Source organism: Rousettus aegyptiacus, unplaced genomic scaffold (genome assembly GCF_014176215.1).
Source record: "Rousettus aegyptiacus isolate mRouAeg1 unplaced genomic scaffold, mRouAeg1.p scaffold_m13_p_4, whole genome shotgun sequence".
In the NCBI taxonomy this organism is placed as follows: Eukaryota; Metazoa; Chordata; class Mammalia; order Chiroptera; family Pteropodidae; genus Rousettus; species Rousettus aegyptiacus.
This window is the reverse complement of record NW_023416307.1, coordinates 11,621,643-11,636,559: the sequence shown is the minus strand read 5'-3', so window position 1 is coordinate 11,636,559 and position 14,917 is coordinate 11,621,643. Positions and strand designations below refer to the sequence as shown.

Here is a 14,917-nt window from a genome sequence, read left to right as displayed (position 1 = left end):
TTGAGTACTGCAAAGAAAATAGGCGCAGTTTGGTTCTCAGGAGTTTTATTTAGTTATTAATTTAATTTGCCTCAGATTGTGATGATTGTGAATTTTTTCCCCTCTCTGCTATTTTTTATGCATGTAAATAAGTAGTTGATCTTGTTGACCTTCCAATGCTCAAGCAAATGTGAACTGAGATTATACCAAGCAATAGTCAGTGTTTTCTGCTCTGGTCAAATTAATTAGCCTTTCAAAAGATTTGTTGTGTTTTCTTGAAAAAAAAAAATCAGTTACTATTTGAAATTTTTTAGTAAAAAATTTGGAGATCAGAAGTTTTTATGAAAAGCAGACTCAAATGATGTTTCTAAAAGTATCTTTCCCCCAACACACAGTGCTTTAAAATATCTAAAACTACTTTTGAGAAAGATAATACCTAATATTTTCTCCAAATTATTTAGTAATATGCCAATAAATACTTGCTTTTAAAAATGAGGCCTCTTTGAGGAATTACTCCCTTAAAAAGCACAGGTAACTAACATGTTAATCAATACATAGGAAGTATCTAAATGATAGAAGAGTGTGGCTTATGAAATCCTTATGGACAAGATTGAGAAATGTGATCCAAATTAAATATTTACATTAAATATTTACATAATTATCCACACATAGCTGGATCTCATACCCAGAGAATGCTAATACATCACATGTATGAAGGGAGGTTTTATATGTATTCAATAGCCTGTTACATAGTTATTTCCCTAACAAAGTCATATTCATCATTTTATTAATGACTTGAAGTGCTTTTGATGCTATTCCCAATTGCAGAACTATTAACCTTGGAAGATTAATAATCTATTTCTTGGGTAACAATCAGTATCTGAAAAAGCTTCACAAGGTGGTAACATGGTAGTGATTTCAAACTTGGATCCAAAAAATCCATTTGTGTTAGGTTAGAGGAAAGATGACTTAATAGCAACAGGAAAAAGCTTCAGGTAATTTAGTTCATGTAAAACTTAATGAAATGACAGTTTAATGATACATTTGTAACGGCATATATGTACACAAACACAAGACCATATAATTCAAGAAGAAAGAGGTTTCTGACACTTAGTTTTATTGAACAGCAGTGGCGTAGGCTTTCCCTGGAGCTGAATGAGTTTTCCATCATTTGTGAAATTGACATAGATGATGATATAGAAGAATTTTAAGCAAAACTTGGGGTGGGGGTAGTAGTAGAATACCTGAGCTTACTCAACTTCAAAGATCACTTCCAGTCCTATATTTAATCCAGTGAATAATTATATCTCCAGATGAATGCAAGAGAATACTATACATTTTATTTCTGATCCATAGAACTTTTAAAGATTTACCTTTAGTTCTGTTAATATTTTCAATGAATTTTGATTCATATCCTGGAAGTGAGTGAGTTGAACAGGCTTCGAAAGCATGAAAGTATCCATGTTTATGGTATAGCTGCAAATGGGAGCTTTTTTGAGCTTCTTCAGTTTAATGACTACGTCTGTGCATCTATTTGACCTGATTCATGCGTGACCTGAATTCATGATTTTGCATTCTAGATGATCTCAACATAAGCGGCATCATAGCAGCTGTAGTAGCTGTGGTCTTAGTGATTTCCCTTTGTGGCTTTGGTGTGTGCTATGCTCAGAGGAAAGGCTACTTTTCAAGTAAGTGACTTTCACCTTTCTTTGCTAGGCAACTTCCTCTGGGAATAGAGTTTTCTTCATGAGGTATTGTTTCTCTTAAGAAGGTCTAACAAACTCTGGAAAATATTTGTCATTGCTTTTTTCTGCAGTAGAAAATATCCAAGATGACACGTAGGTGACTCAAGCACCTTAGCAAACAGGGAGGAAAGGCAGAGCTGCCTCAGCCCTGTATTCCAGAGGATACCACAGAATGTGGGAAAGGCACCCTGGAGAGGCTTAGTGCAGCAATACTGAGAGACAGTCAACGCCGATGGATCTTTATAGTACATGTACATGTATTTAAGATCCTTTTAAGTTTGGAATGATGTATCTCAAATGGTAAATTGATTTCTAGTTTTACGATAAGAAATTTCATTAAAATAAATCAGTAAAATGTTTTATCAGTGTAAAATGTTTTATCAGTGGAATGTGGAATTTAGCACAGCTGTATTTAGAAGATAATTGTTCAGTGGAAAGTAGATACCTATTATATTAATGTTGCTTAGGTTTAGACCTCTTGTTACTCTAAACTTACATTTGGTGATAAGTGTGACGTATATGAGTGAGATTTAAAAATAATCCGTTTTATTGTCTTAATGCATGTCTTTTCTCCCAGTCTTTAAAATTATCTGAAAGTTCAAAAGCTGCAGAGCTCCATCAAGTCCATTGGGAATAATGCATAAAGTAGAATTTGTTAATGGAATAAAAAATGTTAAATAAATTTACGACAAGTTTTAGACTTGTTGTTTTACAATGAACACTGATTTTGGAATTTAGCTTTAAAAAAATTTTTATACTAAAATAAAATGTGAATTTAAAAGAGGTTTCTAATAATACCTATAATTAAATATTAAGTGTCATAAAATTTTTTCATGAACATGGTTTCAAGGAGATTCCTTGTAATTAAAGATAATGGCTCTGTGAATTAATAATAGCAGTTATTTTGTATGGCTCTCCAATCTAGTTCAGGGTAATTTTATGAACGGAATCTGGTTGAGTCCCCCTGCTGGTCATAAGTGAAAGTACAGGCAGATGAGATTGTTCATTCAAAATTCTTATCATCTTTATTATCTCTACTTGCAAAGAATACATGAGTATTTTTACTGAAAACTTGGTAAACAAATTTTTCTTAAAGTACTGAAATAAAGGTTGAATGGTAGTTCACTAGCTAAAATGTTACTTCCATTTTCATCTGGTAGAAAAATCTAAGAGAACCATTTTCATAAACCTGCATTTTGAGCGGGGTTTGGCAAACTCAACCTGTGGATCAAATCCAGCCTCCCACCTGTTTTTTATGACACATGAGCTAAGAATGGTTTCTGTAGATGAACATTTGCAATCTATTAGGTAGTAGGGAATACTAACTTTGAACCCCAATTAATAGAAATGTTATCCTCTAGCCAAATAATTCCATTCTAATTAGTAGACCTGTACTACAAGACTTAGATTATTATTATATTTTTTATTTTATCAGTACAAATCATTTGGAAGTTTGTTTTCTCTCTTGTTATATAATAAACTACATAGTATCCTCAATGTTTCCTCTTGACCCACAAAACCTAAAATATTTCCCATGTGGCCCTTTATAGAAAAAGTTTGCCAACCTTTGATTTAGAAGGTAGAAATGTCAGCAAGAGAGAACCAAGATTGAGAACCAAGAAAATAAGCTTAACCCTATTTTTAATGACTCTATATCTTTCAATATTAACTCTTGCATTAATGATATATACTTATTCTTTTGTAGAAGAAACCTCCTTCCAGTAAGTATACTTTTTTTAAATGCATGCCTTTTTTCCATAGCAACTAATTTTCTGTTCATCATCTGTTTAAAAACAAAAGTGGGACATTGAGTTATTTGTGAAGGTTTTCAATCATGTGGGAAGTGACTAAATTTCCTCAAGAATTACATCCCACCTCATGCCTGCCTACTTCTCAATGATGTTTAATTACCTAAAAGAGAAATATAGTCACTAATTTGACTTTGTAGGCATTTCCATAGTCCTACTTTGAGAAATATATTTGCCGTAATTGACTAAATTTAAATCTTTCAAATAAAATGTTACTTAAGTCATTTTTACGTTGATTAATCACTGATTCTGTGCCCAGCACTGTCCTAGAGGCTAGCGATACAGCAGTGAGCAAAACAGGTCAAAAACCCTTCTACTTAATGAAGCTTACATTCTAGTAGAGAAAAGTGGAAGTTAAACAAATACGTAAACTCCACAGAATGTCAGATTGTGATAAGTATTACAGAGAGAAATGAAACAGGTAAGAGAAGAGAGAATGCATGGGGTAGGAGTGGAGGTTCTCCTTGTAAATGGGGTGGTTGGGAAGGGCCTCACTGATGAGGCGATTTAGAGAAAGACCTAAAGGAGCCAAGGGAGCAAGTCATGCAGAGATATCCATGAGATGAGTTTTCAAGCCGAGGGGAGAGAGCAGGTGGAGAGGTCTTGAGGCCAGGCATTGCCAAGAGTATCTGAGGAATATCAAAGGGACCAGTGTGGCTGAGACAGAGTGAGGACAACAGAGGAGAGGATGAGTGCACAAAAATGGCGGGGGCCAGAGTAAATGGAGCCCCCTCCAGGCAGTTGTGAGGAGTTGGGCTTTGGTTCTGAGTAAGATGGGAAGTCACTGGAGGACTTCAAGCAGAAAAGCAGCAGCATCTTACTTAATTCTAGAAGTGTACACTGGCTGCTCTGTTGAGAATAAACTATAAGGTGGATAAAGGGTGAGGTAGCAGAAAGACCAGTTAGGAGGCTACTCAGTAATCTAGACAAGAGAAAATGGCAACTGGTTCCAAAGCTGTGGTGTTGGAGATGTTGAGAAGTGATAGGATTCTCAATGTTTTTAACGATTTGCTGATTCACTGAATGTGGGCTTCGAGAACAAGAGAGAAATCCAGGGCAGCTCCAAAGCTATGAGAAGGATGGAGTTACCGTTTACTAAGTGTATAAGATTTCAGGAGAAGCAGGTTTGAGAGTGCTGGTGGGGGTAGGTGGAGAGGACTGCAGTGTTTGGGAATTTTAACATCTCAGATGCCTGTTAATTAGACTTCCAAGTATGGAGAGACAGTCAGTAGATAACGGAATGTATGAATCTGGAGTTTAGGGAAACATCTTAACTAGAGTTAGAAATTTAGGAGTCATTGATGCATGAGATCTGGATGAGATCACCAAAGTCCCTAGTTTATGTGTATTTGATTTGTGACTGTCCTTGTACGTACGAAAATGGCAGACCCAACTTTGAGTCAATGGGCATTACTTTATATTCTCAGCTGGCTTCAGATGTTTTGGCATCTCCCAGGACCTTTGAAGACTTAGCTGCCATTCATTCCAATCCCAGACTTGCTGCTCAATGCTGGTCTTTTCTTTCCATGGAAAAGTGAAATTTGAGATTGTAATCTCAAATTTTCAAACTATTAAATGTTATTAAATTGATAAATTTAAAGTTAGTAAGTCTCTGTTCTGCATGTTCCACAAAAATCTTTAGGATACTAGCCCTAGGCCACAAGTAGATACACAGGACTTCACACCCACTGATATTTTGTTGCACGGCTTTCTCTGTGAATATTGTCTATAAATGTAAGAAACTCAGTTAGGACTGCTGGGGTTTTTTTGAGATCAATGTTCATCTTCCTGCTGAGAAAGTGTACGGAGGTAACATTAACTGAAAGAGGACATGTTTCAGAATTGGAAGTGATAATGTAGTAAATATTGTTTTTTCTATTCCACAAACAGGAAGAGTGGTTCTACATCTAAAAGCACTACAATGAGTGAAAATGTGAGTATTTTTAAAGCATATTTATAGAATGGATGTTTTTAGGGAATAGGGCAAGGAAATGAAGTAATTGTGTGGAAGTGATGGGTTTTCACTTATAATACACTTTGTACGAGTGTCTACCACTGGTCTTTAGGGGGAGCTTAATGAACGTTCACTTCCATTCCCTTTCTGGGGTGGCATAATAAAGTCGGCCGGCATTTGTAGAGCAAGGTGGCTTTACCATTCCATTATTTTTTTCTCATGGTGTTTTCTCGTATTAGTCAGGCCTCTTAGTGTCATTAGGTCTGGCATTTTCAGCTCCGTTTTATAGATGAGGAAATTAATATACAAGTTCTCAAAGGTTTACAGTAACCCAGCTCCCACCCAGGTACCTTGATTTTTGTCAGCTGGACTAAACAGATCACCTCTGCAGATCTGGATGCCAGTACTGTCCTTCGGTTGCTCAAAGCACTTAAAAATTTTAGGAACAGGGTTATCTTCTGCTCTTGCTGAAAGGAGTGTCTCAGAAATCCTTGAAAAGATGCAGTTATTATCTAAGTCAGATGGTTGAGGGAACAAAGTTTTGATATTTGGACCCTGCTGTACTTTTGCATTCATAAACCCTACAATGAAGCGGTAAATACCATAATTGCTCAGATCATGTAGCTCTTTGGATGAATATTCAACCTTCTAGATTATTTTTCAGAAATATAGTTGGGAGTGGGGTTCCAATTTTTTTTTAAAGGCCTAAGCCTTTTCTTGAGCAGCGGGGTGCTGGTTCTCTGAATTCCTTAGCAGAGATTCTCTTAAATTTCCTTTTACTACAGTGGGATAGGGTGTGACATCAATAATTTAAACTTTTAACTGATTCACATTGACCCCTATGTTGAAGATCCATATACTGCTTTATAGAGCTTTTTCTGTCAAAAATTTAAAAAATTGTCTACTTCAGGTTCTGTCACAGGAGGCACTTTATTTTTCAGTTTACTACACTGAAAGCATTTTATTCTTTAATTAGCGGATAAGGAATATGTAATTCCACAATTGTGGAAAATACTCCTAGAATGTGGAATAAAATCATCTCGTCCCACCGGTGAGAGACACTTTGTGGATGAGTCTGAAGAACTTTTCCTTTTTCTTTACTTGCCTCTGTTGCTCTCATCAGCTGAGAGCTAGAGTCTCCAATTTTGTTTTGCCATAGAACAGGGCCTCTCACCCTTAGCTCTACTGACATTGTCTTACATCTCACATATAAGAATTCATGTAAGAAACAACAATTTCTTATATGATGAAGTCTTATAATTCCACGTAACTCTTTGTTGTGGGGAACTCTGTGTCCTGCGCATTGGAGAAGGCTTAGCAGCACCCCTCACCACTCGCTACCCACTAGGTGCCAGTGGATTACCCCTAGCAAAAAGATTTTCCCTGCTCTAGTTCCTACTCCTTATTTTTTACTCTATAGGCAAAGTTTCAAAGACTGTATCTCCTAGTATTTAATCATTTAATTCCCCATAAAATAGATTTAGTTAAATATATGCTGGTTTGTACCTGTAAGATTCCCATAGCAGATATAGCTTTATGCTCATAAGATTCATATATTTCTTTAATTATAAATTAATACATTATATTTCAACTTAGTTTTTCTTTCTTTTCCTAGGATTTCAAGCATACAAAATCCTTTATAATTTAAAAGAATTCCACCTTTGAGATACACCAAAACCACAGCTGTTACACAAGTTATTAAAAGATTATAAAACTCTGCTTTGTCTTACATTTGCAGAGAGGTTCATGGCAAGATGAAATTGGTATTTCATTATAACTTTTATGAGTGCTAAATCACTTGAAATTGTTATTTTAAACAAATAGTTGTGTCAGCACCTAAAATACAGTCTGGTTTCTTGTTCTGGACTAAGTTAAAAGAAACAAAATACTCTGTAACATTTTGAGGTTTGTGAAATGTCAATGTCCTAACTTCTAGAGAAAGTTATTAAAATATACCATATATTCATTGTGAAATCAACCACAGAACATACAAATGTAAACCATGAGCACCCTCTGTGCGAGAGTCTGATTTAGAGGGTTCAGAAAATACTCTGACAGATGCAAAAGGAAACTGGTCTCATTTCCACCTAAATCCTCTTTTCTTCCCTAATATAATCCTTATTCTGCTGCTCATTTATCACTAATATAACCCCAGAAGGGAGGTAGCGGGAGTGGGTCTTATGCCCAAGGATTTGCACTTCGTGTTTACTTCCATTTCTGCGAACCAAAAACAACATGAAGAAAAATACCTAACGACCAGAGCTCACTCACCTGGCGTGTGCCACTGATTTCTTCATTAAACATAATTTTGAGAGTCAAACCCAAGTGTCTTATTTTACCCCCAGAGCTGCTTGTTTCTTTTTCCTACCCCTACAGCCTCTTTGTAGAGGCTCAGTTGACCTTGACGTCCAAACTTGCTACTGGAGCCTACACACAGAACCCTGCAGATACCCTTCCCTTCAGGATGCTAACTTCACATCTCTAAAAATCATGCAGGGACATCCTGGACTGGGCCAAGTTCCTTGCTCTTATCATCAGTGTATTGCCAGTCCTGCTGATCACAAAGCTAGGGATTCGAAGGGGAGGAGTGGCTATCTGACAAGTAAGATGAGTCAGAAGAGTTCACTGTGACTTCCTGCACTTGGCGTCCCCCTCGTTTCAAAGAGAGCACAGGAGAAACAGTGGCTGAAATGAAAAAGGTCTAATCATCTGGGGTCTCCACTGATTAATCACGAGGGCCTCCAGCTAGTGTAACAGAATGAAAATTCCAATGGTCAGTTTAATAGCAACGTCAGTTAGACCATGTTAAAAGAATAATCTATAACTTGTTTTGATTATTAATTCACATTAAAAACAAAATATGTTTAGGGCATTTCTAGTTTTGGGAAAATCTGGATGGTAAGGTCACTTGCTACCTTTGACAACTTTGAACATGGTTAAGCTGCTTTTAAAAGAGTCTATTCTTTCTGGCCAATAGGCAAAGCAAATCCTCAAGATTCACTGGACAAATGGATTAAGCACTCACTCACTGAGTTTCTAACATGTGCCTGGACACCAGGTCACTGGGAAGACACCTATTGTCAGGCTGCCCCCACACACTTGTCTGTGGCATTGAATGCTTCTCACCAGTTCCCTTCAAACATTTTCTGTAAAGGGTTGGATAGTAGGAATTTTAAGTCACACAGGCCATATAGTCCATTATAACTATTCAACTCTGCCATTGTAGCACAGAAGCAGCCACAGACAAGTGGTCATGTTTGTGTTCTAATAAAACTTTATTTACAAAACAACAGTCATGACAGGATTTGGCCCACATTCAGTTTCCCAACTCCTGATGGTGAAGCATGAGGAAAAAAACCCAAAAAACTATAAGGTCTGTAGAAATTAGGCTTAATGTTACCCATCCTTTGATTTCCTTTGTTTGGATAATACTTTCCTCTTACATTACCAAGTGCCAAGAGGATATATGAGTCTCAAAGATGTCTTTTTAAGCATACCTGCCAACATACAAGATCAACTTCACTATGAATGACAAGTCCATTTTGGGGGAAAAAATAAGCAGTGCCTTAGCTCTACTAAGAGATGAAAACATTCACCTTATGCAGTGTTAGTATCTAACACTTTCTGTCAAATATTACACATTATCTTAAAATATTGTATACAGCTAAATAAAAACCATTGTGTGAAGAATGCTTTCTCTCACACAAAGGATAGAGTACTGAGCACTCACTTTCCAATTATTAAAAGTATATCCACCTGTGTCTGGTTTTGCGTGGGTTTTTTTTTTCTTCTTCAATTGCTTTTATTTGAGGGACTTCAGTAACAATTGGTAAAATCCCATTATAATTTTTAGAGCATTTGATTTTATTTTTCTACAGTGAAGTTGTACTGTAGGATTCAGGCTCTAGAATCCTTAATAGTAAGTATTATTTTGTTTTAATTATTATTGTTGCTGTTGTATGTAGGTTTATTTTTAGTTGACGGTTTAACCTATCTGGAACAAGTGGTTGTTTTTCAATACAGCTTTGCAAAAAAATCCCTTTATTTCACAGATGGTTTTATTGAAGTTTATGTTAATAAAAATAGCTGAACTTGTTAAACTTTTTAAACAGTGCAGGGGAAGAGTCATCCACCTATTGTTCAGTAAAATCCAGGAAACTACACCCTCTTACCATCTGTGGCTACAGCGCTAGCTCTTTAGCTGCTTGAGATTAGATTAGAATCTCATCTCTCAATGTGGATGCCTGCCAACCTCTCAAACACTGAAAAAGGAAATGCTCTGAAAACAAAAAAGCCACAGGTATTTATTGAACACTTTATGTCAGAGGTGGGGGTGGATGGAGGAGAGAGAGTATAAAATCTCAGCTCAACGATATTAGAAAGTGGGCAGTGTCATAATTTTACAGATGAAGAAATGGAGGCTGAGCATCAGTGACTGCTAGGTTCATGGAGCTAAGGAACAAAATGGTCGACATGGCCCAGGTCCATCTGACCCAAGATGTTTCATGCAAGATGTTTTTTCTCTGCCCCTAACATTTTTTCTATTAAATCCTCAAATTCTTCGCTGGTACCACATCTTCCCTTCATCCTCAGTAATCTGTGGGCCATCACCCCTCCCCAGCCTCACGGCCTATAACATCTTCCTGTCTTCCCTTTCTTCCCTTTCTACCCAGTCTAAATGCAATGGTGGGGCATTTCATTCTCATCCACTCTCCCCTCACCACAGACGCCCAACTCTCTAATCTTTTATAAAATGTTGAAGAATACATGATGAATCCATTGGAATTCTATCATTACCGCTACCGCCCTTCCTATCTCTAAATCTCCCCATCTTTTACCTCCCCTTCATTCATTGACTCCATCATTCTTTGGCGCATTTGTTGATTGTCACGACTTTTTATCTCAGGCTTTTGTTACTATTTCATCTTTTGTCTTCTGGGACGGTCCTCCCTCAAGTACTCTCAGAGTCAGTTTCGATCTCCTGTTCTAAAGGCTCCTTTGCCCTCTAGTCTCTCCGTTCCTCACCACATCAGTCACTTACTGCCAGATTATTCTCTTAAAAAATGTCAACTCCCTTGTCCCTTTTCTCCCTCAGAGCCTATGCTAAAAACCTTTCACTCTTTTTTATACATAGTCTATTACCGAAGTCTAAACTTTTTATTCTGAAATTCAGGGCCTCCCAGACAGGATCTAATAAATGCCGAATTATTTTTTTTTAACCCAAAGAGCACTTATGAAATGGCAATTTAAGAAATATTTATTGATAAAATTTCTCCATAGGGTTAGTTAGGATATTAATAAAATATTGTATTCTGAAGTTATTATAATCCAGTTCACTTATTATGCAAAGTTACATGAATTATTGCTCCATAAATTAAGGCTGGACAGAAATTTTTCTTATCCTACTCCTTTTAGTTATTAGGCATCCATTTTCACTTAGTTCTTACAAAGATCTTAAATATTTTTCCAATTTTAAAATTTTAAAATTTAATTTTCCATTCTTTGTTTCTTGTTCTATAAGAGTTTGGAACATTTTAATAATAATAACTAAAAAAAATAGTAATAACTGGTTAGGAAATTCAGGGTAGACTATGAACTCTTATTTGTTGACACTTTCTATTTAATCTTGTTTATTACTTTTTAATATATTCCATATTTTTATTAGACCAGGTTTGAAAAAATATACTAAGATGTACTAGGGTATAAAATGTCTTTATACTTTCTAAGAAAACATTTTCAAAACAAGTGAATAGTTGTGTTAACAAAGGACCTATTTAACTTCTCCAAGATTGAGAACAGACTGTTTTAAATCTCTAATTTATGATGTTTTCAACATTGAATGTGCTTTTAAGTGCTTCTTAAAGATGGTGTAAAAACTGAGATTCTCTATGATCCGAAGTTGGATTCCTAAAATTGCCCCTGCCATTTAGTTTTTCATTTTTAAACTCACATCCTAACCACCGTTAATTAGATTGAAGTTGCTGTAGGCAAGAAACTTTTTTTCGATGGCCAATAGACACTTGAAAGATGCTCAACATCACTAATCAGCAAAATGCAAATCAAAAGTAGGAAATACCACCTCACACCTGTCAGAATGCCTACCATCGGTAAATGAACAAACAAGTGTTGGTGAGAATGTGGAGAAAAGGGAACTCTCATGCACTGTAGGTGGGATTGTAACTTGGTACGGCCACTGTGGAAAACAGTACAGAGGTCCTGCATTAGTCACAATAGCCCAAGTGGAAACAACCCAAATGCCCATTCACAGATGTGTGGATTAACATAATGTATTACATGCACACAATGGAGTATCGCTTAGCCTAAAAAAGGACATTCTGATGTGAGCTACAACATGGATGAACCCTGAGGACATTGTGCTAAGTGAAAGAAGCCAGACACAAAAGGACAAATACTGAATGACTCTACTTGTATAAAGTATCAATAGCAGGCAAATTCATAGAGACAGAAAGCAGAATGGCAGTTACCAGACTCGGGGGACAGGGAAGAATGGCAAGTTATTGTTTAAGGGGTACAGAGTTTGTTTGGGATGATGAAAATGTTCTGGAGATGGATATTGGTGATGACTGCATGACAGTGCAAATGTAGTTAATGCCACTGAAATGCACACTTAAAATGGTTAAAACAGCAAATTTTGTTATATATATTTTACCACAATTAAAAAAAAAAGCCACTGGGAAAAAATGAAAAACTAGAACTATTATATGACCCACCAATTCCACTTCTGGGTATTTATCCCAAGAAATTCAAAATACTAATTTGAAAAGACATATGTACCTCTACGTTCATTGCAGCATTAAATTACAATAGTCAAGATATGGAAACAACCTAAGTGTCCATCAAAAGACGAATGGATAAAGATGTGGTACATATATACAATGGACTATTACTCAGCTGTGAAAAAGAATGAAATCCTAACTGTTTGCAACAACAGGGATGGACCTAGAGGGTATTGTGCTAAGTGAAATCAATCAGAGAAAGACAAATACGGTATGACTTTGCTTACATGTGGAATCTAAGAAACAAAATAAATGAACAAATGAAACAGAAACAAACTCATAGATACAAAGAACAAATTGATGGTCACCAGACAGGAAGAGGGTTGAGAGGGTTGGGTGAAAAAAGTGAAAGAGATTAAGAAGTACAAAATGCCAGTTATAAAAATGGTCACGAGGACATCAAGTACAGCATAGAAAATATAGGCAATATTGTAATAACTATGTATGGTGTCAGATGGATGCTAGACTTACTAGGGTGAACACTTTGTAAGGTATAAATAATCACTATGCTGTATACCTGCAATTAAATGTCAACTGTAGAAAAATAATTTTTGAAAACTGGCTAAATTTTAGGAATGCATAGCAAAGAGAATGAGGAAAGTTTTATACATAAAGGTATATTCATGTAACAATGTTGAGACTTGTTCTGTTGCCTAAGGGCTGAAGAAAAGTATTCTACTTTCTAAAGAAAAATCATAATCTGGGTACAAAGATCCCCTTCTACGTTCACAAGAGACAATGGTGCTACCCTGAAATCACGACCCATCATCTCTCCTTTACCCTACCAAACAAGTCCATGTCAACCTAAGTATGGATGGATTGGGAATGGGGAGGAATGGAGAGAATTGTCCAAATTGTGTGAGAGAGTAAGTTTGTCAAACTTGTGAGAACTTATACTCCCCACCTCACCCCCAAGGCAGAATTTTAGAGAATCACTTGTAAAAGTTGAAGCCACCTGCCAAGGAAAGAGTCATGTGAGCACAGTGAAAAAGAGTTGGAAAAAGATACCAAGGAAGACATCAGGAGAAATGGTGAAGCAATCATCTACCCATGACTTCTTAGGTCAGTCAAGGTTATGGTTCCTGTGGTTAAGTAGGCATCTTTCAAAGTAGCGGGGCTTGAGCCTACTTGTCCGTGTCTCCTTGAGAGCAAACATCTGAAACAAGAGACTGAACTGTACCATTAGAGTGGGAGCCAAGGGAAGTTTGGAAGAGATGGAGTTGGAGTAGACCTCTCATTTAAGATAATTTGTACAATGGAGAGACCTCTTAGCCCACAGAGCCCCCAAGAACTCAGGCATGCAGCACCTAACTAGAGAAAGCCAGCATTTGTAGGCCTGCTAAACCAAGGGCAGCAACCAGATAGTAATACCTAAAAACAAATAAAAAAACCTACACTTAAAGGGCTTTAAGTAAAAATTGCTCAGAACAGAAGCTTTCTTTGGTTATTATTAAAGGTAGCACTAGATAATTCAGACACATGGCCCTTTCCAGTTCTCTGTACCTTTCCTCAACTCAAATTTCCTCTTATAGGACACCAGTCAGATTGGATTCCAGCCCACCCTAAAGACTTCATTCTAACTTAATCCTATCTCCAAATATAATCACATTGTTAGGTCCTAAGGGGTTCTACTTCAACATATGAATTTTAAGGGAACACAATTTGGCCCATTACACCAAGCAAGGAAAAAAAAAAAATTTAGACAGCTAAAAGCCTAGAAAGTTGAGGTCATTTGTAATAAACAAGCAAACCCTAAATAGTTGTGAGATTGAAAAAAAAAGTGTATGAGAAAATTAGATATGAAATTATAAAAGGTAAAATTCAACTAAACTGAGTAGGGGAGAAAGGGAAAAAGGAGATAAACATGTGCTGAAGGGTCGGTCCTTCTGTTCAGACCGGCAGTCACACTGCTGACGCCAGGCTGCTCACCTGCCACATGTGGATTCAGGGGTTAGAGAAAGGACCTGAGCAACTAGACTTCCTCGATTACCTTTACACTGCGCCGTAATTAAACAGCAAATTCTACATCGGTGCCTGTGGTTAAATAAAAGTAGTTCAACTGAACTGTCATTGCTTAGCTTCCTTTGAAGAAAATTGGGCTGTTTCTTCCCACCTATACCATTAGGAAATAGTTGTAGATCTTTTGAAAAAGGCATCTTCCTCGGTAGGTTTGACTTCGGCTAGTGTGGCACATCAGAGTAAAAATCGATTCCTCTTTTGAAGTGAGCTAAACTCATAAAGGCTGTGTTTTGACTTTATATTTTTAAATAAAACCTTTAAAGTCATATTAAGGCCTGTATTACTGACACAAGTCAGAGACTGATAGACATAAAAAGGCACAGCTGTTTCTTTTTTAAAAAACTGTGACAGCTGTCTACGGTTACTGAAATTTTGATGTGCTGGCTATGCCACGTATCCAGGACATATTTGCTGGGTCCTCCTTCACTCGGGCAGAACACGTCCACACACCTTTAATCTTTCAGAGTTCCTCTGCAGACCTTCCCCCCGACTGGCTGCCGGCATTCCCTCCTCTACCTACAGAGCACTGTAAGAAACTGTGACCTCAAACCGTAAGGGAATAGGAGGGACCTAGGTTACTGGGATAAAAGCATTTAACATTTGAGGAGATGGAAG

General features: G+C 36.8%; 1 protein-coding gene across 1 annotated transcript in view; it reads left to right on the top strand.

Annotated features, from left to right (window-relative positions):
• The window catches only part of JAM2 (junctional adhesion molecule 2), a 53,054-nt gene extending 43,809 nt beyond the window's left edge, over positions 1-9,245 (top strand). The window contains exons 7-10 of the mRNA XM_016140422.2: positions 1,560-1,667; positions 3,430-3,445; positions 5,423-5,465; positions 7,102-9,245. Coding sequence (XP_015995908.1) covers positions 1,560-1,667; positions 3,430-3,445; positions 5,423-5,465; positions 7,102-7,134 — 200 coding nt within the window. The 3' untranslated portion in view covers positions 7,135-9,245. The remainder of the gene's footprint in view (positions 1-1,559; positions 1,668-3,429; positions 3,446-5,422; positions 5,466-7,101) is intronic.
• Positions 9,246-14,917: the final 5,672 nt, after the last annotated feature.